The sequence below is a fragment of the Lacerta agilis genome, chromosome 15, assembly GCF_009819535.1.
Source record: "Lacerta agilis isolate rLacAgi1 chromosome 15, rLacAgi1.pri, whole genome shotgun sequence".
Lineage (NCBI taxonomy): Eukaryota > Metazoa > Chordata > Lepidosauria > Squamata > Lacertidae > Lacerta > Lacerta agilis.
The window spans coordinates 13,259,182-13,285,803 of NC_046326.1; the positions used below are offsets into that span (position 1 = coordinate 13,259,182).

The window sequence follows — 26,622 nt, forward strand, 5'->3', positions numbered from 1 at the left end:
AGTCATGTGCTTTAACTGTATGGTGTGTACGCAGCCTAAGAATCTTCCCTGTCTTCCTTCGAAGCAGAACTAAGGCTCAAGTTGGCAGGTGATTTGCTCTGAGCCAGAAGAGGGTGCTCCTGCACAATGCAAGTGGATCCTTCCACCCAACCTACAGCTCAGGCTGAAAAGACTGCAAAAGATTACGGCTTCCCCAACCCAGTTCTGATCCAGTGTCTTTTGATTTTTGTGTGTGCTATTTGGCTTCTTTGCAGCAGCAGTCGTATCTTTGATAAATGCCATGTGGCTGTGTTAATATTTCTATGACTAATTAATCTCATTAAAGGATCAACACTTTGTTGTTGTTGTTCAGTCGTTCAGTCGTGTCCGACTCTTCGTGACCCCATGGACCAGAGTACGCCAGGCACGCCTATCCTTCACTGCCTCTCGCAGTTTGGCCAAACTCATGTTAGTAGCTTCAAGAACACTGTCCAACCATCTCATCCTCTGTCGTCCCCTTCTCCTTGTGCCCTCAGGATATTTCTCCTTCCTCCATTCTTAACATCCAACCACAGAATTTTAGTTTAGCAATCAGTTGCATGCTTTCTGCTCCCAGGGGAGGCGGGGGAAAAAAAGATTTTCAGCCTCAGGAATGCAACTTTCACACAAGTTTTCTGATGTAAATTTCCTGAAGTTTCAAATATCACACCCACCCACCTGGCATGTTGCATTTGCAGTGGATGTGGTTTTCCAGTATACTGCCAATCCAACCTACTCACTGGAAAAGGGCTAGCCTGCCTGGGCATGTTGCAAAAAGGGATGGATGAACCTGTCCCTTTTGGTTCTCCCACTTTCTTCTTTTTCCAATAGTAAATTTGGTTCTACACATTTGTGATTATTATTTTTTAATCCCCATAAAATTTAGTGCAAATTTCTTCTTATAAGTACACTTTTGTATACAATCCATTATTTGCTAGCAATTTCTCCTAATATGATGCAATTTTGTACATCACTTTCACTGGTATCTTCATTGGCATGCTTACTTTCCCCTGCTCACTTTCCCTGGTCTATGAATTTTGTTTGGTTGCAGAGAACTGCATCGCAAAAGTCGGACCAGTGCAAATTTTGAAGGCCGGCTGGGGATTCAGTTCTGTTGTTTTGGAAAGTGGGAATTAGATAAGTTAGGCCTTAAATGTGAACTGAATCAAATTTATCTCTCATCCCTAGCAGCAAGGGACGTTACCTTGGAGACCGGGAAGCTGTTGTTGCAAGAGGAGAAGGGAGGGGTAGCGGGAGGAGTCACCCAAAAGTGAGAAAGGGGTGACAAGGGAAAGAACTAAGACCACCACCCCAACCCCTTTATAAAAGCATGTCAAGGGAAGAAATAGGACTACACTATTCTGCCTTGATCAGAACCCCCCTGCCCTGGAGCACTCTGTCCAGTTTAAGGATATTGACAAGCTGGAATGTGTGAGGAAGAGGGTGTCCAAGATGATCAAGGGCAGGCATAGGCAAACTCGGCCCTCCATATGTTTTGGGACTACAATTCCCATCATCCCTGACCGCTGGGCCTGTTAGCTAGGGATCGTGGGAGTTGTAGTCCCAAAACATCTGGAGGGCCGAGTTTGCCTATGCCTGATCAAGGGTCTGGATACCAAGCCTTATGAGGAACAGTGGAGGGAGTTTAGCCTGGAGAAGAGAAGACTGAGGGATTATCCCCACTTCCTCTTGTGCCACTGCTTTCCCCTGGGGAAAACTGCTCTTTAGCACTCAATTGGGGCAAACAGCAATTCAAGTTACTCAGACGGCCCGGACTCGTGCTTTGTAGGCACGCCACAAGTGGAAGCATGAACAACCCCTGAGAGGTCATACGATAGCCACCTTCAAATATCTGAAGGTCTGCCACAAGCTTGGAATTGTAGAGTTGGAAGGGAAACCAAGGCTCATCTAGTCCAACCTCCTACCAAGTGGGAATGCTTGTTTTCTGCTGTTCCGGGAGGAAGGATGCAAAGCACTATATTCAAATTACAGGAAATGAGATTCTGACTAAACATTAGAATTTTCTGGTAGCAAGAGCTGTTTGACAGTGGAAAGCTGGTGGATTCTACTGAAGGTTTTTAAACAGAATCTGTCTGGCTATCTGTTCAGGATTCTTTAGCTGTGAATTCTGCATTGCAGGAGGTTAGACTAGATGACCCTTGGGCTCCCTTCTAACTCTACAATGCTGATTCTATGTCCTTTTTTTGGTATAAAAATGACCATGGAGAGAGAAGTCTGTGGGAAAGGGGGTGGCAACAGCACAGGTTTTACCCATGTATTGTCATGTCCCTACCACTAGGTTAAAAAGGGAGAAATTTGCAGGGTTTTCAACAGGCTGTTGTTGTTTTTTAATTAAAGATGTTCTTGCCTTATGTAGCCATGATCTCTAGAGAGTGTCTGAGAACAGAAAAGGGATTAGGAGTCAAAGAAGGACGTGAATCAGACCCTTGGCCCCTTGAGACAGCATTATCCAGATTTTTTTTTGGGGGGGGGGGAAACCATTTTCAACCTGAGGGCCACTTTCCCTTCTGGGCAAATTCCTGAGGACCATGTACTGGTGGTGGGCAGGGCCAGAGGCAAAAGTGGGCAGAGCAACAAATGTGAATTTCACCTTTATACAGTAGGCTAGGTTCTGCACACACTCACACTCCCTCCTGTGTCCTCCACCTAGGCAAGCAAGAGGTCTTCTCAGAGTTCATGGACACATTCCAGCCAGGAGAATGATTTAAGGAGGGCTTGGAGCAGGGCAGGTGAGGGGTACAGCCTGTGGGATGTTGGGAGGTTTGGAGAGCTGCATTTGACCCCCTGAGCACCTCTACTCATAATCTAGGTGGAAAGGCTCTCCAGGGTTTCAGATGGGAGTCCTTGTGGCCATTTCTGGACATGCCAGCGGTTGACCCTGGGATCTTCCTGTGTACAAACCACATCCTCTGTCACTGAGATGCAGCCCCCTCCCTGTTTAGGGGAGCAAAGAGCAAACAGAGTAAGGAGAACCGGGTGCCTTAAATTTTGGTAGTTGAAAATATGTGGCTTATAGAAGCAGTGGGGAAGCTGTGGATCTCCAGATTTTGTTGTACTGCATCCCTTCCATTGCCCCTGACCATTGGCTGCACAGGCTTAGTTCAGCATCACCTGGAGGGCTGCAAGGGCTGCATCCTTTGCTTAAAGGGATAGGATAAATGAAACAAGTGTGTTCCTACTCCAGTGCAATCTTTGCGTGCACACATTCTCCTCTCCCACCAGTGCTTCTGCCATACAAACACTTCTGCTCTGTTCCTCTGCTGACAGCCAGTGTGGGGCAGAGGTTACTGGACTAGGACGGGGGGGGGGGGAAATCCCAGGTTCAAATCTCTACCTGGCCGTGAAGCTCTCATGAAGCCAGTCACTATCTGCCAGCTTAGCCTACCTCACAGGGTTGTGGTGAGGATAAATAGGTGTTGTAGATCCATGTACACTGCTGAGAGCTCATTGGAGGAAAGGTGGGCTGCAAGCAAATGAAATGCATGAAAGGCGGCATGCTGTGGGGTCCGAGGAAACATAGCTGGCAGTAATTCACATTGAGGAACTCTGCGGAACAAATGCTATGAGAAAAATACCACCAGTCAGGCAGTCTGAGTGCAATTATGTGCCCCCAGTAACTCTTGGCACATGTGTGAATGCACATGGAGGGAGTATAGGTTGCCTCTGATGGAGTAACTAATTGTTGGAGCATTTGTGCATTGAAACCTCAGCTTCTCTCATCCCAGGAGCGAATTGGCTGGGAGCTATCTCTAAAGGAAGGAAGGGGGAAATCCAGGAAGGAAATCATTTCAGGGGAACAGCAAAATAGCTGGAGACATAATTGCTGTCTATTAGCCCCCTTCATTAAAATAGATTTGCATTTGCATGAGTGGCTGCGAGCAAGGAACAGAAAACAATGTGCTACCAACCCAAACTCTGTGTGTGTGTGTGTGTGTGTGTGTGTGCGCGCACGTGCCGTATTTGGGAGGGCAAAGGCGGTTTGCTTGCTGGTATGAGGAATGAAACAAAGGGGCTGTGCACACGGTATCATGTCTCCCTATCCGCCCCCACTTTCTTCAATCTAATGTTCTACACAATTGTTTCATGCTAAACTGAGTGGGAAACAGACCTGGCTGACAGCCTAACATCCCTGCATGCCTAATACACCTGAAGGACTAAGGTAAACATTTGTGTTGTGTGCCTCATTCATAATGAGGAGCGTTGGTCGCGGAGCAAGAATGGAGTGAAAAGGGAAGCTGGCATGAGTGTGTGTGGCACACTCTCCTTAGTGCTTAAATGTTTAGGTCCTGCCCCTCAATCTTGAATGTCTGGGGGCTGCTGTGGTATATGAAATGAAGTGGGGGCAAGCCTTCTGCATGCAGTTAGAGGTGTTCCCTAAATGTGTGTTTATGCCACACATTTGAGGGCTAAGAGTGCTGGCAACAGTAGGAAAATGGCTCAATCTGAAGCCCTGCTTTCCTTCCAGAATCAGGGTGAGAACCTTGCTTGCTAAACAAAGCTGCAAACCTGAGTTGTATTCCTGACAGTGGTGACTGTTGCTCATTGGGACTGCAAGGGCAGAAGGCTAATGACAAGAGCCAGCTAATTCTTGCTTTGTCCCCCTCCTCCTCTATGCTGAGTTCTACAAGAGCTGACACTAGGGCTAAAGAGGAGGAAGCTGGTAGGCCTGGTCTTGTTGTCAGACAGAAGATAGACAGGTGAGGTTGGTAGGGAAATGCCCCCTTTGGCCTTCACTGATTCCATCCTGGACTGCACCCTTGTTTCTGATGTCTGTATTTTATGCAACGAGAAAACCTCATGCAATTCATCAGTCCTAAAGAATCAGACCATGTTTGGGATGTAATGTCAGGGGCCCGATTAGAGTGAAAGAGCAGCACTCTCCATGCCAGGCCACAGCAATTTCAGCTACATGGTGAGCACTTTCATAATTAAAAGGAAGGGATTCAATCCCACCCACACCCTGCTAACAAAGTAGATTTTAAATAGCACCAAAACAAATGGATTTGGGATGATTATATCGCCCCAGGAGTTCAGCATTTGTGAGGCTTATCACCATGATAACAGAATATGACATAAGAATGATTTCTGAGAAAATGAACAGCCCAGTGAGATAATAGACATTTTGCAATTCAGGACTGGAGTCTGATTCCTCAGTAGGCAGTGTTGGCTAGCAAAGGATGTGCTGAGTATTTGGGCAGTGGTGCTATGGATATAAATGGTGGCTGTATCTGTTTTTTGAGCTTCTGTGTGGATAGTGTCATAATACAGCTCAGCCACAAGGTGGCACTGTTCTTAGTCTAATCTGGGTGGGAACAGAAGTTCCCTGCTCAGTCTTGTTTGAGAGGCAGAGAGAGGCAAAGTTATTGTCTAGCTATTGTGTGTCTTTTAAGCCTTTCCATGACAGATTCGGTGTCAATTTATTTGAGCAGCCCCAGAGGCTTAAACATAATGAAAGGCAGGTTTCTGGTTTCAGGTTATTTTTCTGGAATCAAAGGGAGGCTAGATAGTTCCAGGGAGAATGGGCACCTGACTGGGAAAAAAAAACATGTTTTCCTATGAAACAACTGCTAGCATCTTGAGGAAGGACATTCCTTTTTTTAGTTGTTGTCATGCAGAAAAAATATATATGCCACATTGGCACAATCTATTTAAAGCACTATGATAGCACTTGAACAGCCATGGCTTCCTTCAAAGAATCCTGGGAATCGTAGTTTGTTAAGCATGCTGAGTGTTGTTAGGAGAATGGGGATGCTGGGATCTTGATGCTTGAGATAAAAGGGGCAGCACCAGCAAGGGGTTGTGAGGCAAGGTTTACAAATTAACTACTTCCCCATTGCCAACTTTGGTAACATAAGGAGTCTATCATGCATCTGGGGATATGGGCTGAGTAATGAACCTGAGAACCTGAGACTGAAGCATGGATAGCTCAGCTGGGGTGCTGATAACGCCAAGGTTGCAGGTTCAATCCCCGTATGGGACAGCTGCATATTTCTTCATTGCATTGATGATTCTCAGGGTCCCTTCCAGTCCTACAGTTCTATGATTCTCAAGCCTGCTGGAAATATCCAAGCTGCTGGACATAGAGGTAGCTTAAAATAAATCTTAGGGCAGATAAATGAACACTTGTGGCAGGTGCCCATTGGAACTGGTAGGAGCGGAAGGGAGGGATACCAACAGTAGATGCAGCCAGGGTCGGAGCCAGTGATAGGCAGAGCTAGCTACCTGCAGTTTTGTCCCTGTCCTCCTCCCTGCTAAATTCTACACCGCAAACGAGCATCATTTCTGCCTGTTGGATTCTTCCTCCTGTGCTACCAAGGCAGCCCCCAGCCCCAGGCACTAATCTGGTTTGCTTGGTGGTACAATCACAGTTCCTTTTGTTAACACCATTGTCTGGTTCTTGGGATTAAAAACAGGGAAAGAAGGATTCTGGATAGAGGGACTGCTTGACAAGATTAGCTGCAGCAAATTGGTTTGTGCTGTATCTTCCGTTCCAGGCAATTGGTCATTTATCCTTATTATTACATTGGTGAGGGCCCGGTGCCTGATAACATCGCCTCTGCACAATTGACAGGAATCTAGGTTTCTCTCTGTCCCCTCCTCCCCTTATCAGGGCAGGTGGAAGGCAGAAGAGAATCATTTTCTTCTCAGATGCCAAGATGTATTTTATTTCCATCCAGGGAGAGGATTCTCCCACAAACAGCCAGATGGGTGATCCTAACTGATGGGGACAATAGCTGCAGATTAAATGCAGAAGGGGGGGGGAACCCCAGGAATTGTCTTGGGCGTTCTTCAAATGACCTGTTGATAGAGCCATGGTTTGCTTGCACAAAATATATGTGGAAGTTTGACTACATTCACTCTTCATTGAACAGTCATTCTAGGTTGTTTGTGGGGAGGATACAAGATAATGGGTATTCATCTAGTTTTGCTTGCACAGGGGGGTTATATGCCTTTCCAAAATATATTCACTCATTTGCCCCCATCCTTTTCATTGCATTTCCCCTTCAGTTTCCTAACGAAATAGTGTAGGGGAAAAAATAACTGGAATTTGCTGAACCAGGGCAACAGAGTGCTGCAATCCACTTTTAATTTCTGGTAGCTGCTTCAATTCTTCTGACAAAACACTGATAGCCTGCAGGTGGCCTAATGCCAGGGAGATGTACGCAGTGCTAGCCCTGCTCAGAGGAGATCTACTGAAATTAATGGACATTACTATCTTAGTTCCATTAATTTCAGTGGGCCTTCTCTGAGTAAAACTTAGTAGGATACAACCCAATGGTTTTCCCCTGAAACCAATGGTAGTGGGTGTAGCCATGGGTGGGACTCTTTGTATTCTTAGTGGGCTACATTCCAGCTATGCCAAAGTCAGGTCTAGGGCTGGCTGAGAGACAGGAGGGTGGAGTTCCATTGCACAAGCATAGCGCTTCACATTGATGGAGCAAGCTAGTTAGATACTGCCCATGAAGCTGAAGTGTACCATTCCTCACAAGTCCCTCCTCTTATTTCCTCCTTTGTCACTTTCCACTATGTGGCAAGCAAAATCAAAACCTGGTGAGAAGCTGGGCGGGCATCATTTCCCGTCTTGCTGGCTTTAAACAGTGCTCCAGTAATTGACTCCTTTTACTCGGAAATTCCAGGAGGGGTGTGTGTACGTGTGTGTGTGTGTGTGTGTAGAGCAAGGTTCTTTGTTTTTATCAAATGTATTGCTTTGCTTTCTGCAAGCTATTTGAATTGTAATTAAACTGCAGCAGCCAGGAGGGAAAAGGGAAGGTGCTCTGAGCAGAAGGCAAGGGAGTGGTTGATTCCCCCCCCCCGCGCCGCCAGTGGCCCTGCTGAGTTGCCCTTGGCTTCTCTCTTCTACATTATCTGCATTTAAAATTAAATGGTGCAAATGCCCAACGAATGAATATTAAATGCGACTGCTTGAGGGAGAGGGTGCCTTTGATAAGTAAAATAAAGTAAGCATAGATTCCCCCATTTTCATTCTTTCATTCTTCGTATGCTCCCGGGAAGAGCTTTACTCTTTCTTTCCCACTGTCTGGCTCAAAGTCGGGGAGACTAGGCAGAGAACCAAGAGACATGGATTCTAGACTCAGCTTTGCAGCACTCCATAAAGGGGAGCAGGCAATGGCGGAGGAAGAGGAGTGTGGGGGGAGCGCCCCGCCCCCGGCAGCACAATGCTGGTGGGGTGCCATCGTGGCTGTACCCCCGCCTGCACTGGGCACCACGCCCCCATAGGCGGTGTGCCATACCCCCAGGACATGCGTCACACCCCTGTGGGTGGTGCACCACGCCCCCGGGATGTGCGCTGGAGCATGAAGCTCCGCCACTGGGAGCAGGTACTGTGACCCAACCATGAAGTCAGTTTTAAAGTTGTTTAACATTGTTATGGTGCCTGACCTTGAAAACCTGGGAAGATGTCATGACCTTGAGAATCATGACCATAATCACCACATCTTGTGGCCAAGAGTATAGAGGATTTGAACTCAGATGTGTAGACACCAGCCTACTCTGCAGAGGGAATATTAATATTCATGGTCCCACCCACTTTCTTCACTGGCCCTACCCACCATGGGCATGTGGCCCTGGGAAGGTTGCCTTCCAAAGCAGTTATGTAAACAAATGCATGGTTGGAAGTACCCTTCCTCTACATCTCTACTCCAGCACTTTAAGGCAAAACTGCACATTATCTTGAGAAATGCAGAGGTAACAGGAAAAGAACAATGGGGTGGAGAAGTCTGCAATCATAGGTGGGATTCAGCGACAGTAGGAAAGGGCACCTAATCCTAAGAAGAGTCCTGCTGGAACAGCATCCTGCTCTCACAGTGGCCAATCAGATGCCTATGGGAAGCCTGCATGAAGGACTTGGATGCAACAACACTCTCCTCACTTGTGCTTCCCAGCATACAGTCTCCAACATAGCCATTGTGGAGGTAGAATATAGCCAATCTTCCTACTGATTCTTCCCTGCAAATACCCTGGGCCTCCCATTTTTAAACAAATGCACAGGGATATATCAGGACCCTCCTTATTGATCTGAAGGGGCACTATTTTAGATATCTGCAAAACAGTTTGCTTTGGGGATTCATCTTGGGGAGGGGGATAGAAATAAAGGGAAGTGTTTTGCTTCTGAGACAATCACAGCTTTGGATAGTTAAGTCCAGTCAAAGGTGACTGGGGTGTGGCACTCATCTTGCTTCAGTCCAAAGGAGCCGGCGTGCTTTTGAACTGCTAGGTTGGCCAGTGGTTCGAATCCACTTGACAGTGGTAAGCTCCTGTTGTGCTGTCCCATCTTCTGCCAACCTAGCAGTTCGAAAGCACACCAGTGCAAGTAGAGAAATAAGTACCACTGCAGTGGGAAGGTAAATTGCGTTTCTGTGTGCTCTGGTTTCCATCACGGTGATCTGTTGCGCCAGAAGCGGTTTAGTCATGCTGGCCGCATGACCTGCAAGCTGTCTGTGGACAAACACTGGCTCCCTCAGCCTGAAAGCGAGATGAGCTCCACACCTCATAGTCACCTTTGACTGGACTTAACCACCCAGGGATCTTTTACCTTTACCTTTACCTTTCTTAGCTACAGCATCTACCAATGGCTAATGTGGCACAAGGAAGAAATATGAAATCACAAGGTGATAATCTAGGGAAACTGTAGTTTTTTGGCCCAATACCTGCACTTCTGTAAACTGTTAATGGGAGAGAAGACCGATGACTAAAGTTCAAGAAGTGTAAAGATGGTTTAAGTTAAGTACCATTGACAGTCAGAGATACTTCCCGTTCTCCTGCACCCACACGAGGAACTACGGCTCGGCACACGTATTTCCCAGCATCCTCTTGGCGCACGCTCTTTAGTGTTAGTGTGTTCTCGTTGCTCAGGACCTGAAAAAGAAGAGAGTCCGTTTGCTCCACATGTCAGTGGTCAAGTGAGAATGCCCACCTGTCTCTCAATACACATTCTAGGAGACAGTGAAGTTACCTTACAGCTATGAAGCTACCTTATATTGGTCCATCTAGTTCATTTTTCCAAAACCTGGTGCCCTCCGGATGTTGTTGGACTCTTAACTCCCACCAGTTCCAGCTGGCATGGGCAATTGTTGGGGATGGTGTGAGCTGTAGTCCAACATCTGGATTTGGGGAAGCCCCATCAGAGTCTACTATGATGGCAGCACCTCTTATGGGTTTCAGACAGTCCTACCTGGAGATGCCCGTGATTGAACCTGTGATCTTTTGTATCCATACATGTGCTTTGCTCAACCACTAAGCTATGGTCCCATCCCAACAGATAGATCAGTAAGTGCTATATTCAGTCCAATGGAGTTGAAAGGTTCCTTTCCATTTAGAAGCTCATCTCAACTTTGAAATATACCAAACCACAGCTGCTAATAAATTGATTTGAGCATATGAAGGAGAACAGCAAACACTGGCAATATGTTTCAATGTTTAACTATAGATTATATTTGGCAAGGCTTTGGGACATTTGGTGGCAAATATAGGTCTGGGAACCCTGGAAAATGGCTGCAAAGTGGCTGGATATATTCTTTTGCTGGGGAGAATATGTGAGAAGGGAGTGCAGCATCCACAGCCCACCTACTGCTATCCTCTGAAACTCACTCCAATCACCTTCCCACCACTTTACATAAGAAACCCAGCTTGGGAAGGGTAAGTTGCAGGGGGGGGGGGGTGCAGTGGAAGGCTGAAACACTTCTCCCTGTGATCCCTGCAAACTGCATTCCCCATGGCTTCAAGGTGGAGAACTGGCATGCTGTGTTCTCACACCTATTGCGTTATTGTCTGTCATTTCACCCTGAATTTTGTGAATAGCATCATGAATGCATCTAAAAGATTCTACAGCAGTGTGGTTTTTCACATTACATTTCCTGTGAAATATCTGAAACAGGTATTGCTTTGGAGACCACAACCACACCATTCAAATGTTAACATGTAAAACATCCCTGAGTCAGAAAGACTGAAGTGGGAGCTGGACACTCTGAGATTTGCTTACTCTCTGCAGTCGGTCCTACCCTGGCAGAGGTTTGCTGGCTCCCTGCCTCTTTGACCCTTCTGCAATCCACACTGCCAGGAACATGGCCCTCTTGCCCACATCGGTGCAATCAGCAGCTTTATTAAAGCTTCCTAAGTGCTGAATCAGGGAACTTTAATGCGAACCAGTCATAAAAATCCAAGCTCCTGTGGTATTTAGAAATATGATGAGTCTAAAACAAATATGGCCTTTAAGAGTCAACTCTTTCTAATTGCCTGCAAAAACAGTTGAGGCTCGATGCCCAATTTTCCACATATACAACGAGAACTCTCAGTATCTATTGGCAGCTACAGTGGGCAGACATTAACTTTCAGTGTTGGGATTTACATTATCGGGTGATGCTGCCCCTTCACCTTTCTGCACAGGGCAAAGCAAAGGCATCTGTCAACCTTCCCCTGCAGGAGTCTGGATGGTGTCCCTACAGGCCTGCTTCCTTTTGCCTTTCCAGCATGTGCTTACTATGTAAACACAAACCCACACGTTAGCTATTGGCATTGCCGAGTGTCTGATCTTGCAGCCAATTCCTCTGCTCATTCTGGGAATTTACACTGATGCTTAGCAAACCACTTAATGCCCTTAGCAGTACTCAGAGATATCGCAAAGGCTGCTCATATTGGAACTACTGTGTTTGCAAAAGTATTGAAACTGAAAGAGTCTTGTTTTTTGTTCTGCTTTTAAAAGTGACAAATCTAGGGCTCACAGTTTCCAGCGAAGCAGGGAGGAGGGATTCAGGAACATCCATGTCGGTGATGGGGAGAAAGTAATTTGACACCTGGCTGTGGAGAGGTTGTTTAGGTAACTGTTGCTGAGTCAAACCATGAATCCATGTAGCCCAGTATTGTTGACACTGATTGGCAGCAGCTGTCCAGGGTATCAGACAGTGGTCTCTCCCAGACCTACCTGAAAGCTTTTGCACATATGCTAAGCATGTGCTCTGTCACTCAGCTATGACCCTTTACAGTTGTAAAGTGACCCAAATATTTTCCCTCTCCAGTTCACCCTGCTTTCCAAAATCCTTTAAGGGTAAAAGCTACATAAAGAGAACTGCATTGCAAAATTCAGAGAAAAGCCTTCAGCCAATGAGTGGGGAATAAGATTGATGAGTGTGGAGGCTTTTTGAGGGGCCCCTGCCTACTACAGGGAGCAGCAAGACAGCATGAGAAGGAAATTGGGATGCTCTGCCTTGAGAGGAATTGAGCAGGCCCAGGATAAGGAATGGGGAGTGGGGCTATCTTTGGAGAACAGAGCCAGGACTGAAGCATGGGCGTATAATTTCCTCAAGTGTGCTCAGGTGAGCTGATTATTCTCTCAGAACAGCATGGTTATTCTGCCTTCCCCTGGCAGAAATGGATCAGCACTAACGCCTTTTATCATTTCGGTGTAGGTTGTCATCTTGTCTAGAGCTATGTGGTCGTCGGAGTTGCACAGCGCAGTCATTTGTCAGCTAGAGGGAGCTAAAGGAAAGGCCATGAGGACTGCACAGCTGCCTTTCCAAGGCAAGTCATTTGTAACACCTCCCAACACCCGAAAAAACAGACTTCTAACTTGATTTGCTCAAGGCTGAGAAGGAGATGCTGAGCAGGATGTTTCAGAACCCAAAAGAGAAATGAGATAAGGGTCACATAGAGGGGTGGTGGTTCCCTTTACCCAATGAATACTGAAAAGAAAAAAGATAAATGATAAAATTAGAAGAAAACAAATGTCCAGTGCACTTTTTTGCACAGGGGAAGGGACCTTAGCTCTGTTGTAGGGCTCATGCATTGCATGCCAGAAGTTCCTGGTATCTCTTGCACTAACTGAATGAATTACCTGGTGCTACACTGAATGCAACCCCATGTGAGCAACCTGTGGCCTACAGAAACCATAGAGAGCAGCTGCGAGGAGTCAGACCATTGGTTCATCTAAGTCACTACACTGACTGGCAGCAGCTCTCCAGGATTCCAGCGTTGGGTACATTGCCAACCCTGCCTGGAGATGCTGGGGCTTGAACCTAGGACCTTCCGCATGCAAAGCAGTACTCTACCACTGAACTATCTACCTTCCCCAAGTGGTGACAGGGCTCCACATAATGCGGAAGCCTCCCATTCCAGAGTTCCCAGTCATGTGGCATTGCTGCCTACCTATGATGGATTCATATAGCAAACATGCATTTCCAAGTCTGGATGGTGCCTGCCACCCTTGCGTTCAGTGTCTGCAGAGAAGAGCTCTAACATTGAAAAGGGCATGAATTCTATGCTGTGGAGGTGATCTGAAGAACAACAACAGTAGAACAGTTCTTCAAAGGCTAAGCAAAACTTGGAAGGTTCTGTTCAATCACTATCCATGATTCCTAAGGAGACCCAGCCCACTTGTCAGACCAGATCAAGTGCTGTCCATGGTGCTAAGCGTAGAGATGAGTTTTCAAGTCAGTTGTGGAGTGGCCCCAACATCACAGGCCCAAGGCCAGGGAGTCCTTCCTGACTTGTTAGTTTCAAAAGGGCTCCATCCTTCCTTCTGCAGCAGCAGAACACATGTCAAGTTATTGAAGTACAGCTGGGGTGAGTGACTACTAGTGATATTCCATTATATTATGAAGCTTGCTTCCAGGTAAATGTACATAGGAATGCAGCAAAATTCCTCCCAAGAGTCCCAGTCAAGAGGAGGGAATGGATGAGAAATGAATGGCTTGGGGGGAACTGAAAGAAAAGAACAAAAGCATGCAAAATGAAGGACTCCATTCACTGTCCCCACCAAACTGTTCTGGCTTCTGTTGGAGGCCTGATGCTTTTGTTTCTGTAAAATAAGACTGATTTTATGGTCCACAGCCACACAAACCTTTCGTAAATCAAGCTGCCCATAGCACAGGAGTGCATTTATCTCCACATTCCACTTTGGGATTCCTGCATACCCAGATGAAGGCTGCAGAATGGATATGCCTGAATGAACCAGGTATCTGAAGGTAACTCAGGCATTGTAAACAAGGGCTTTAGTTTTTGTAAAACCTGCAAAGCTGAGTTCAACCTCATGAGCCCCCAATGCCTACTATTTAATATTATATGTATTGGTTTTATATGTGCTCGTATTGTTTACCACTTCTGGCAGATAGATTTGTATGCTTGAGGAGAGACTGAATCATGGGTTCTGAATTCCTGAAACTCCATTGGCACTCCTTCTTGTGCATGCATATTGTGTTCAAGGTGTTACACTGTATTAAAGGGTCAAAATAAACACAAACATAGAAGGTTGCTTGTTACCTGCTCTTTTAAGATCTGTTTGTCCACTTATTAATATTTAGGATGTAGATGACCTTGTAGTATCATACTTAGAGCTCTCTTGCACCCCAATAAAAACCTGTGACTTCCCTCCATTAAGGTGTAATGTGACTTTCACCTGCTCTAGTTACTCACAGCACTTTCACTGAAACAGGATATTTAGTAAGTGAATGTGAAAAGCCAAGTCCTGGGTTTTATCACTTTGCAACTCTCTAGCATGACCTGGGCTGGTTCATACATGCATGCTACACTCTTGATTTCTCAACACTTAGTTCTACTCTACACTTGATGATTGATTAGCCACCAGTTTGCGTCAATTAACTCCTGAAAACCACTGCATAAGGGGATATTGATGAATGCTTTCTCTGCAATATTCAGTGGAGGATGGTCAATTCAGGGTAATGAGGTACTGCCCCAGCAACCTCAACCTGTCTTCTTACTTACAACTAATCAGGGAGTGGCTCCACCTACTGTTGGTCTCTCTGCCTTCCACCATGCCAGTCTCAATGAGCACCAGTGACTACTGGTGATACAGCATCTGTGATGGACCATTCACACATGCAAGTTATCACTGCATGCTAAAGCTCCTAGGTGATGAATAGGCATGCACAGTCCTAGGAAACTGGATCCAGGACTGGGTTGATGCATGAGAAACAACCACCGCCCTGTCAACTGACTGCTTTCAAAATTGCATAGATACGACAGACCAGTACGGGATGTTCAGTATTTTCAAGGCACAGACATTCATTTTAGAACTCCCTGGTTTCACGGGACTCTACAAAGCACAGATAACCTGTAGTTATTAAGTATGCTATTGAGCAGAAGTGAAAAACAACAACCCAAAACCTTCAATGGCCAGGAGGCTGTTTGTCCTTAAGCTTTAGCTGTGCAGTGCTCTGTAAGCAAGGACTGTTCACAAAAAGAGCCTACCGTGGAGAAGTGGTTGCCTTGGCCTTTGGTTAACCCAGATGCTGCTCATAATGGGAATCAATTCAACTTCTATTAGGGTTACTTTGCAAAGATCCCCTTTGAGCAGCGGAAATGTGGAAAGTGCTATGACTGCCATGGAAACCTACCATTCAATTTTTTTTATTAGTCCAGTTACATAAATCAGCCTCCTTGACCTCTGCTTGGCCTAAAATTTCCCCTCTTTTCTTTGAAAGTGCTGAGAATATTCACTGTCTTCTCTGGACAGCCACCACTGCCTGCTGCCACCAGTGCAGTTTGCAACCAAGGAAGGTCGGCCCATCCATTGGGCACGGTGAGGCAGGCACCTTGGGTGGCAGATGCTGGAGTGCAGGTTATAGTTGAGATATGTTGAAGCCCAGTACTGTTTCTGCCAAATGGCCCACTGTGTGTGCTCCTTCACCTAGCTTACCACCCCTTAATGCAAGTGGAGGACACCCACTCCATTGACAGTGTTGAATGCTAGCTCAATTAGCTTCTATATGTGGAATAAATGGAAGGGGCACCATCTTGACCGTCTCAGGCAGTCCGGTGTAATTGCTGCTTCCTGTTGCTCTTATCTGGAAGTCCAAAAGTGATCAAATATGTCCATACATTTGCCAGGCCCAGAACTCCAGGCAGTGAGATAATGAGCCTCTTCACCACACAGCAGTGAAAGGGAAAGGGCAGGTGTCACTCACAGTTCTCAATACTGGGATAAAATCCGGGGTGGCCCATCCCATTTCACTGGGGCAGAATGAGACACTGTTGCCTCCCCAGCTGCTAAAGCCTTGTTGATGGGTTCTACGGTGGCAGTTTCTGGTGAGATCTCATGAGATTTTGCCAGAAGAGGCTGCCATGCGAACCTGGTGGCAGGGTGGGGTCCCTGTGGGGGTGCTGCCCTGCAGGATTCTGCTGTCCAAGGTGGCTGCATTAGTTTGCCTCCTGGGTGGGCCAGCCCTGGTTCTGAACACTGGGACAGAATCACACATCACATGAAAGCACAGAATGTGGACCTGACTACAGAACATAAGTTTCCTCAGATTCCCAGCTCACCTCACAGGGTTGCCCCCCCCCCAGGCTACAATAATGATGCTCTGAGTTCACTGCAGGATGCAGCATGCCCACTTTTGTATATTGCAAAGTGGGCCACAGATCGTTCACTTGTTTGATCTACCAGCTCAGCAATAGCTTGTTGTCCCTTCCGAACTGCAAATAACACTGATATTTGACCCTGCTGCTGTGGGAATCGCCAGCAGAAAGCAAGAGCAGCGAGGCTGAGAGCAAAGGATTAATCCAATGAACAAATCCAAAAGTCCACTCAATGACTTAGACTTTGCTACTACTCAGTATTTACTTTCACAGGCTTTCCACAACCACTCAAAGAACCTCACATGGGATGTAGTGATATGGTAAACAACTATCTTCTGTGCTGCTCAGTCTGCTGGCATTGTTATTATTATTATTGAGTCTTTAATGTGCTACAAAACATGCCCCCCCCTGGACTTCCTGCTGCAGATTATCTCTTTGGAACAATGCATTACCTCGGTGTTCATTACAACTACAGTGAAGAGTATGCCATTATTCTTATCCCTGCCTTGTAGATGGGCAGGTGGGGGAAGGGCTGGCGATGAGGCAGGAGATTATCAAAGGCTAATCCAGTCTTAGGGATGAGCTCAGATTTAAATTATGATTCATGTTCATAGCTGCTACACTTTGTGAGAAGAGCCTGATATCTACAATGCACAGAGCATCTACCTGCCACAATACTCTAGGCAATAAATGCAGAAAGAGAATGATGTAATGTGAGTTGAAGCCACCATTTGTGCCTATGAGAACCAGTATTTGAGGAGAGGCTGTGCCTCAGTGGCAGAACACCAGCTTTTCATACAGAAGGTCCCAGGTTCAATCTCTGACATTTCCAGGTAAGACTGGAAGAGATGCCTTCCTGAAACCCTCGACAGTAACTGCCAACCATTGTAGTCAGTACTGAGCTAGATGGACCGATGGTCTGACTCAGCAGAGTCCTTATATTTACGATATTTACATTTACGATGATTTGCACTCTTGATGCTATTGGGGTGGTCAAACTTGATCTTGCTTTCAATGCTTTTTGCACCTCCACTAGTTTCAGGGTGGTTATATGGCTCCGTTTCCTGTCAGTGCATATCCTGTAACTTCCTGCTGAAATCCTGTAACCTTTCCTACCACAAATGTTATGGGGGGCTTTTCCAGCCCACTTTTGCTGTGCCATAGCCTTTCCAGACAGCAGTCCTGGGAAGTGTAGTTTATTAAGGGTACTGGGAGTTGTTAGGAGACCCCTATTACCCTCCCAGATCTACAATTCCCAGAGTTCCCTGTAAAGAGGGATTCATTATTAAACCACTCAGAATTGTAGCACTGTGAGGGGAATGGGGTCCCTTTACAACTCTCATCTCCCTTAGCAAAGTACAGTTCCCAGGATACTTGGGGAGAGCCAAGACTCTTTAAATTTATGTGAACTGCCCTGAGACCGCCGGGTATAGGGCGGTATACAAAATTCAATAATAATAATAATAATAATAATAATAATAATAATAAATTGGTGTGATACTGATTTAAATATAGTGCACATGTGGTGGTACTGGGGAAGTATTGCAAAAAATTATAATAAAAAGTAAAGCAGACTGATGTGTGGATGACCCAATATAAATCCTTCACCACATTGTGTCAAGAACATGTTGCAGAATATAATTGCAAAAACAAAACAACACAATACAAAACACCAGTCTGGAGGGCACTCAACACTCAGCTCTCAAACTTCCCCTCAGATTTTGAGCTGATTTTAAGTATCCTTAAACCTGGCCAGATGGGCGGGGTATAAATACAATTATTTATTATTATTATTATTATTATTATTATTATTATTATTATTATTATCCTTACCACGCCTGAGCCCCGCTTCATCCAGACGATGGTCAGTGACGGGTTTCCGATCCAAGCACAGTTAAATACAGCGTCCGATCCAAGGTCAACAAGGAGGGACTGTGGTTCCGTCATCATGCGTGGTCCAACTATAACAAGAGATAGGTCACAGAATAGGTATCTGCAGAATAGGACAGCAATGAAACTACTCTTCATAGAGGTAAGGTAAGGAAAAGGTGATAAGGGACCATGCAATCACCTAAGGAGAGAAATAATGCATGAATTAGATCTCTCCCTTGTTGTGGCTTTAGATTCTTGGCTGGAGGAAGAAATGGAGGCTTGAACATTTATTCCATCTCATCCAAAGGAGCTTTGAACATATGAACACATGAACTTTACAAAAACAGAAAATCATTCAGACAGGGTGACTAAGGCATCACTTTCATAGTTCCGGAACTGTGGGTCGCTAGGAGTTACGAAAGAGTCTCAGGCTGTTGGCCTGAATGGCCATGGCAGTCTAGCTTGGAGCAGCCAACCTGCCACATGGGCAGGTGGTACATGCTGGGCATGGTCTGTGGTACTAAGAAGGAAGGCACTGCCAAGCTACACTTCTGCCTGCCTCTCCAGTGCTGCATTAGTTCTGTGCACCCTGGCTTGACACACTGGGTACTGAGTAGGCATAGCAGACAAAAATGGATCAGAGCAGAGGGCAGGGATGGAAAACATCTGGCCTGTGGACCCCATTTGGCTCAGCAAGGTCGTTTCCCCTGCTCACCTGCTCCACACCTTACAGCATGTCATGCAGGTGTGCGGAAAGTAGAGATGAGGCTAGATTGGCTTCCTCTTGGGGAAGAAGCTTTGCAGTCCCTTGCTCAGCACTGACAAGCATAGGGCCGACCCCAAAGGCCTTGCCAAGCACTAGGCAACCAGTCAGCTGTTGTGAGCTTGGGATGTGCAGTGCCTAGGACTTTGACAGGTAGGCAGGACAACCTGATGTCAGATGATTGACAGGTGGGTTGTCCCATCCACCCATCGAAGCTAGACTGCAGGGGTGTGGACAGATGAGGATCTGGTGCATTGAGCCAAAAAGAGTCCCCACCCCTGATGTAGAGGGTTGCATCTGTCCCATTCAGAACACTTCATGGTGACTTGCCACTGTGCAGTACAAAACTTTTCCACCTTTAGCACAGAAAGCTGATGTGTGCCTGGTTTTCTAGGTGAAGGTTAACCAAAACAACAGCTGGACCATTATTATTTAGGTCCTTTCTCAGGCTTCCTTTTTCATCACTGATGAATCAATTGTCCATCTCATTCCCTTTAGAAACTGCACCGTTATCATCCACAAGGCAACTCTCAAATTACGAAGGATTAGCCCTATCACATAAACTCCTGATGGTTCAGCAGCTGGGCTGTACTTACAATAGACATCGACTGTCCTGCTGATGTTTGTGCTGCCTAAAGCATTGGTCACCTCGCAAGAGATTGGTTCAAAAAAATAGGTATGGTCAACAATGGTCTCGTAAGAGTCCCCCGATGCTTCCTTTATAATGTGTCCCTTTTTGGCCCACCTGCAGAAAGACAACAAGGAGAAGAGCAGGACTGTGTTATAAAGGCATTGCCACGTAAAACAGGTTTCACTGTACAAGGACCATACAGGGAAGAAGATGTCAAAGCAAAACCAAGTTAAGGACACAGGGATAAAAGTCTGATTCAGGCTACTCCCCAGGCCTGATACACAAGCACAGGTTGTGATGTTGCACTCTGTGTGAAACACCATTGTGCAGAAGCTCCTCCAGCAAGTTTCTCCATGCCACCAAATGCTGTTCATTTCTGGTGGCTTACGGAGAGATGGATAAAAAGTGCTGGATCAGCCAGTCAATCAATCAATCAATCAATCAATCAATCAATCAATCACAGATTTGTTTAAAACCATGTCAACACAGAACTGCTGGTTCAGCATGGTGAGACACTGCGTGCAAATTGCTTGCCCTTTATTTTACTTTACTTAGTACATTCACACTCCACCTCTCATCTTTTTCCAAATGGCAGATTTAGGAATCTATGACAGCCTTTCATCCAGACCTTGACTTGCTTAGCTTTCACAAAGCAGATGCACTATGCACTCACTGACCATGCCATGGAAACTCAACATGTGAAGCAGCCTTTATGGCAGTGGCATTATGAGTAGCCCTCAAAGAAGAAGAAGAGTTTGGATTTGATATCCCATTTTATCACTACCCGAAGGCTAACATTCTCCTTTCTCTTCCTCCCCCACAACAAACACTCTGTGAGTTGAGTGGGGCTGAGAGACTTCAAAGATGTGTGACTAGCCCAAGGTCACCCAGCAGCTGCATGTGGAGGAGCGGAGACGCGAACGCGGTTCACCAGATTATGAGTCTACTGCTCTTAACCACTACACCACACTGGCTCTCCAATAAAGAGCACCTTTATTGGCCCTCTATGAAAAATAATCTAGGGATTGCCTCCTACTCCTCACAATTGTAGCCCCATCCAAGAGGTCCCTCTCATGTTCTCCCATCATGGGGGAGAGTGGGGGGCAGGCATAGGCAAACTCGGCCCTCCAGATGTTTGGGGACTATGATCCCTAGCTAACAGGACCAGTGGTCAGGGGTGATGGGAATTGTAGTCCCAAAACATCTAGAGGGTCGAGTTTGCCTATGCCTGGTGTGTGGGGTGCTTGCTGCTCTTACACCTGGCAACCCAGTCCCACCAGCCTCCATGCATTGGGGCTGAATGGCTGAAGCAGGGAGCCAGCACTGCATGTAGAGGCTTCTCAGGTGACTTAGAGCCCTGATTGGTGTAGTATTCTAAATGGTGCAGCCAGCCTCTAAAAGATTGGATCATCAGGAATGCAATGGAGGGGACAGAGGTCAACAAGTGTGTCCTTCCTCTCCCAACACACCTGAGGGAGAATGTCTGGATAGGGATAGACAGTGCAGGGGTGCCGAGCCTTTTCCAGCCACATTTCCTTAAGGGCAACATTCTGAGGGCCACATGACAGTGGTGGGCAGGACCAGAGGAAAATGGGTAGAGCAACAAATGGTGCCTTTGTTTAGTAGGCTACTCTCCCCCTCCCCGCCATCTCCATCCAGACAAGCAGGAGGCATTGCAAGAATTCAACGGCACTTTCTAGCTAGGCAAAAATGGTTGGAGTGCAAAGCGGGGTCAATAAGGGTGTGGTCTGTGGGGGAGGGGCATGACCTGGAGAGACCAAGTCAGACAAAGAGAGGCAGACAAAGAAACTTGTTGGTCCCCGGCCTAGAGTTCCCTTCCCCTGGGCTCGTGAGCCAGTGTGGTGCACTGGGTCAAAGTGTTGGGCTTGCAACAGTCAGACTTGGGTCCCAATCCCCATTCAGTCATTAAACTCACTGGGTATCCTTGGGACACTCATTTCCCTTGCTGCTTAACTCACATTATCGGGTTGTTCTGAGAATGAAATGGGATAACCCCATGTGAGCATGGAAACCACCCTACACATTGAGAAGCAGCAGCAAAACAAACCAAAACTGAAAAAGGACCAAGAAACAAAGAAATAAGTTGCTGAAAGAAATTGCAATTGCTTGTGCTGTAGGCCAGGTGATGCGTGTAACATGTAACGATTGCTCTTATATTGTTTTTTTTTTTTTTTAAATAAGGGTTGGCCTACAGATAATGTAAATTAATGAACTAAACTTAATGGAGCAGACCTTTAAAAAAAGAAGTATGTCTTGCAAGAGTCCAGTGCAACCCTTGGACATATGTGCTATTATAAACCACTTGCGTTCTGATCACATGTGGTCAACATCACTCAGATTCTTCTGCTGGGGATATTTTACCACGACAAACACCTTTTTCTCAGCTACAGATGGCTGAATCTGCAGACAATGTGGAATTGGAATATATCAGCGGTAGAAGATTTTGCTAAACTATCTCCTGGGGTTGAGACCATCTGTAATGCAGATTCCAACTAAGTCATCCTAGGATGTTCATCCATCTCTGCTAACTGAACAAGTTCTCTTATAATTGACTCTTTCTTGACCTACTTATATAACCTGTTGTTTCTGGCAATGTAGCAGAAAGCCACCAACTGTTATTTGTTATCCAAAAAATGTGTGCATGGGGAAGGGGGCGGAATTGCAGGGTTTTCACATTTAAAAAGATCAGTTCCTAAAATAAACTGGGTGAGACCTCAGCTCAGGGGTAGCACATGTGATTTACATACAGAGAGCGAAAGACCCAATCCTCAGCCTTTCATGATAAAAAGATCTCAGTGTGCAAAGGCTGTGGGAGATGTGGAAAAGAGGAGAAATTCATTCGGTCCACATTGTAAAACAGAGCAACCTAATTTGTTGGTCCCAGGCTTATGCGGGGGCCAGAGAGCAGTTACCTATTGGATTGTGCGTCCTTTCTGATTTTGCAAAACAACCCCAGTTAAAAATGTGTCCCCAAATGGATATTTTACACGGCAATTGCATTTTGTATAAACTGTGTGCTTTGGGGGAAAGTGTGAACAATTTAAATGTTTTTTTTGGGGGGGGGGGTTGGTTGGTTGTGCATTTTTATAAAATCCACAAAAGAAAGGATAGAACAGACCTACAATTGTGAAATTGACCCCAAATAGAAAAACCTTGCTTGGGTCCTTGGAGAACAAAATAGGCACAACATACACATGTTCACTTCTCTCCATGTGCACAGATGTTTCATTTTCTGGAACCAACTTGTGGACATATGTTATCACAGCAAGAAATTTGTACAAAAGAAGTCAGACAGACACCAAGGTGACAATTGTAACTCTCACCACAAGTCAGCAGGAAAGGACACCCACTCACCTTCCTAGCAGGAATGTGCCTTAGGCTGCAACTGCACCATGCATTTAAAGCCGTATCATGCTACTTGAAACAGACATGGCTTCCCCCAAAGAATCCTGGGAACTGTAGTTTGTTAAGGGTGCTGAGAATGGTTAGAAAACCTTTATTCCCCTTCCCAGAGAACTCTTTGAATGGTAGCTCTGTGAGGAGAATAAGAATCTCCTAACAACTCTCAGCACCCTTAATAAACTACAGTTCCCAGGTTCCTTTGGGGGAAGCCATGACTGTTTCAAGTGATACAACGCTGCTTTAAAAGTACAGTGCAGATGGGTCCTCAATGCCAAAGTTAAGACATGGGGTAGCATGTCTCTCTATGTCAGCAATGGGGAAACTCTGACCAAGGGGCCAAATTAAGACTCCTGTTGGTTCTTAATTTCACCCAGGAGGCCATTTTCCTCCAGGCACGCCTCCCTTCCCCACACCTGTTGTCATATGACAGGCTGCAGAGAAACAATCTAGAGTCTTAGAATGCACCCGTGGTTGTTCTACTGCAAGTCAGTGCCTTTTAAATTTGGTGCCAAATGGAAAGTCCTGCTGGGATGGGTTCAACTCAGGAGCTCCTGAATGGAGCCAACACCTGCCCACGATTGGGTGTGCATTTGGCACTGAACAAACCCTGTTTTCTGCAGCAATCTTTGCATCTGGGGCTTGAATTCAAGGACCTTCCTTCACAGCTGCAGCTGGGGCCGTATAGGAAAAGAAAAGCACCAGGAGTGCACTTCATGAATTGTGCCACCTGTTCACGCCTTCTTGTTCCTGTGAACAATCTATGTAGCTGCTGCCTTCTGCACTAGCTGCCATTTCTGAACTGCCTCCAAAGGTAGCCCCATATACAGCACAACAACAACAACAACAACAACAACAACAACAACAACAACAACAACAACAACATTTATTTATACCCCACCCTCCCTGGCGAAGACTGGGCTCAGGGCGGCTAAGACCAGGTATAAAAACAATTGATTAAAATACGACTTAAAAACAGGATTAAAATACAACTTAAAATGCAGCCTCATTTCAGTGGAAGCCCAGATCAAAAACTGTTTGGGGTGAGAAAACATCAAAACTTCACCAAGGCCAACTATCCAGGCTGGTCCTACATGGGCCAGAAAAAAGCCAGGGAAGTCCCCAAATAGGGGCTCCATCAGAGAAGGAAAAGGAAAGAGGGGGAGGGGACCAGGCTGATTCCAGGCCAAAGGCCAGGTGGAACAACTATGTCTCACAGGCCCTGCGGAAAGAAATCAGATTCCGCAGGGCCCTGGTCTCATGAGACAGAGCGTTCCACCAGTGTTGAAAAGGCCCTGGCCCTGGTTGACGCTAATCTGACTTCCTTAGGGTCTGGGACCTATAGAGTGTTGCTATTTATGGACCTTAAGGTCCTCCGCAGGGCATACCAGGAGTGGCGGTCCCATAGGTATGAGGGTCCTAGGCCAAAAAGGGCTTTAAAGGTCAAATCCAGCATCTTAAACCTGACCCTGTACTCCACCGGGAGCCAGTGCAGCTGGAAAAGCACTGGGTGAATGTGGTCCCGCTGCGAGGACCCTGTAAGGAGCCTCGCCGTGGCATTCTGCACCCACTGGAGTTTCTGGGTCAGCTTCAAGGACAGCCCTGTGTAGAGCGATTACTGTAATCAAGCCATGTGAGGTGACCGTCACATGGATCACCGCAGTAGTCTAACCTGGAGGCTACCAGAGTATAGACCGCTGAAGCCAGGCTATGTTTTATATGAATCACAAATAAAGGGCCAGAGGCCAGAATAGAGATTCAGCAAGTGAATATGCACATTTATAGCAGAAAGCAGTGCTCACTTAATCATGATGCTTGCAACAGGGACAAACTGCAGGGTAGAAATGAGCCTAGTCATGCTTACCTGGATCCTGCCCTCAAACATTCTATCAAGGGCTTTCACTAATATGAGCACCTGGTGCTTAAATGCTCACAACACCCGTACAATGGATTCCAGCAGCTCCTGGTTACAAACCTGGCTGATACTGACACACACATCCTCTAAATCACTGCTAAGCGTAGAACAAACAGGGGAGAATTCTGCCAGTCATGATGATTATTGGACAGGCTGAGCTTCCAGGCTCATAAAAGCAAGAAGACCCGTAGCCAGCCCCAAAGCGCCTAGGAAAATCCAGTCCAAGGTTTGCCAGTTCATGCACTCAGGTCTGTCAACATCAAAACACACAGTTCAGTTCCCCTGGGCTCCCCCCTCCTCCTTTTTTTAATCAAAGGGAACTTTATCCCTTTAAGGCAGTTGAAATAACATTATACTAGAAAGCCAAGCTGGCATTTGAAACATTGCAATGTGAAAATTGTCTTTTGAGGACAAGCTGTCAACTCAGCACTTAAATTAAACTGCTGTTTACCAAACAATAAGCAAATGTGACCTAATGGGGCACCATCTGGCATCCTGCCACACTGGGGATGTCAGAGATGGATAGATGGAGGAACTGACAGTGTACGAGAGATTAGATTAAGATTATCTGGGGTGGGGGCATGTGGGCGTGTGGCGGAAACCGGAAAAAACATGGTAGCATCTGAAATCCCTAATAATAATAATAATAATAATAATAATAATAATAATAATATGGATGCCATTTTTCTACATAATGTGCCTAAAGTAGCTCACAGCACAAGAGGAACACCACATTATCAATACATCATTACAACACCAGATTAATGTACAATACATTAATGAATAATTCATTTCGACAATATGGGTGTTGTAAGATTTTAAATTCAGTACAAAATAAACTATCAGTCATATAAAATCAACTGCCAATCTAACTTCGTAAGTATCTGCTGGCTGAAATTCAACCCACTCATCACTCAGTAACTTTTGTCTTATGGAAGAGGACATGGTTCAATTATGCCTGATACCCAAAGCAGCATGCATTAAGAGGCAGCACTGATGGAGCACTGAAACACACACACACACACACACACACACACACACACACACACACACACACAGTATCACTGCTATCTGTGGGTCATAATCAGAAATGCAAATATCTAGCACAAGGCAAGATAGTATATCACAAATAGTTTCTTCCTATTGCATAAAGATGTTACCACATGAAGAGGGAGGGGAGAGGCACCTCCTTTCCTGACTCTTTGCACCCTGCAAACCCACCAGTGTAGCTAAGCTTTGAGCAATGGAACTGGAGCATATTAAACCGACTTACTGTTGCTAAAAGCAATGTTTATTTATTAAGGACATTCATCGATTGATCCCAGAGCAGATTTACAAAACCACTTAATTTTTTTTAAAATAACAACAACAATAAAAACAAACATCCTAACAAAGTAATAGCAGTTAAAAATATAAAATTTATATAAAATTTAACTTCCAAACGCACTGATTAGAGCAGTGGGCTAACATCTCATAAATGCCCAGGGAAACAGGGAGGTTTTAACCTGGAGTTGAAACATCATACTTTTAGGGGGGTGGGTTAAACCACAGAGCCTAGGGCTTGCCGATCAGAAGGTCGGCAGTTCGAATTCCTGCAACGGGGTGAGCTCCCGTTGCTCGGTCCCTGCTCCTGCCAACCTAGCAGTTCGAAAGCAC

The 26,622-nt window shown here is 45.9% G+C and overlaps 1 protein-coding gene across 2 annotated transcripts in view; it reads right to left on the reverse strand.

The window, feature by feature from the left end:
* Positions 1-26,622, reverse strand: part of KIRREL3 (kirre like nephrin family adhesion molecule 3) — a 761,063-nt gene that overhangs the window by 51,573 nt on the left and 682,868 nt on the right. For both annotated transcript variants that reach the window (XM_033171779.1, XM_033171780.1), the window contains 3 exons: positions 19,597-19,745; positions 18,199-18,326; positions 9,789-9,915 (listed from right to left, as the gene is read on the reverse strand). In XM_033171779.1, coding sequence (XP_033027670.1) covers positions 9,789-9,915; positions 18,199-18,326; positions 19,597-19,745 — 404 coding nt within the window. The remainder of the gene's footprint in view (positions 1-9,788; positions 9,916-18,198; positions 18,327-19,596; positions 19,746-26,622) is intronic.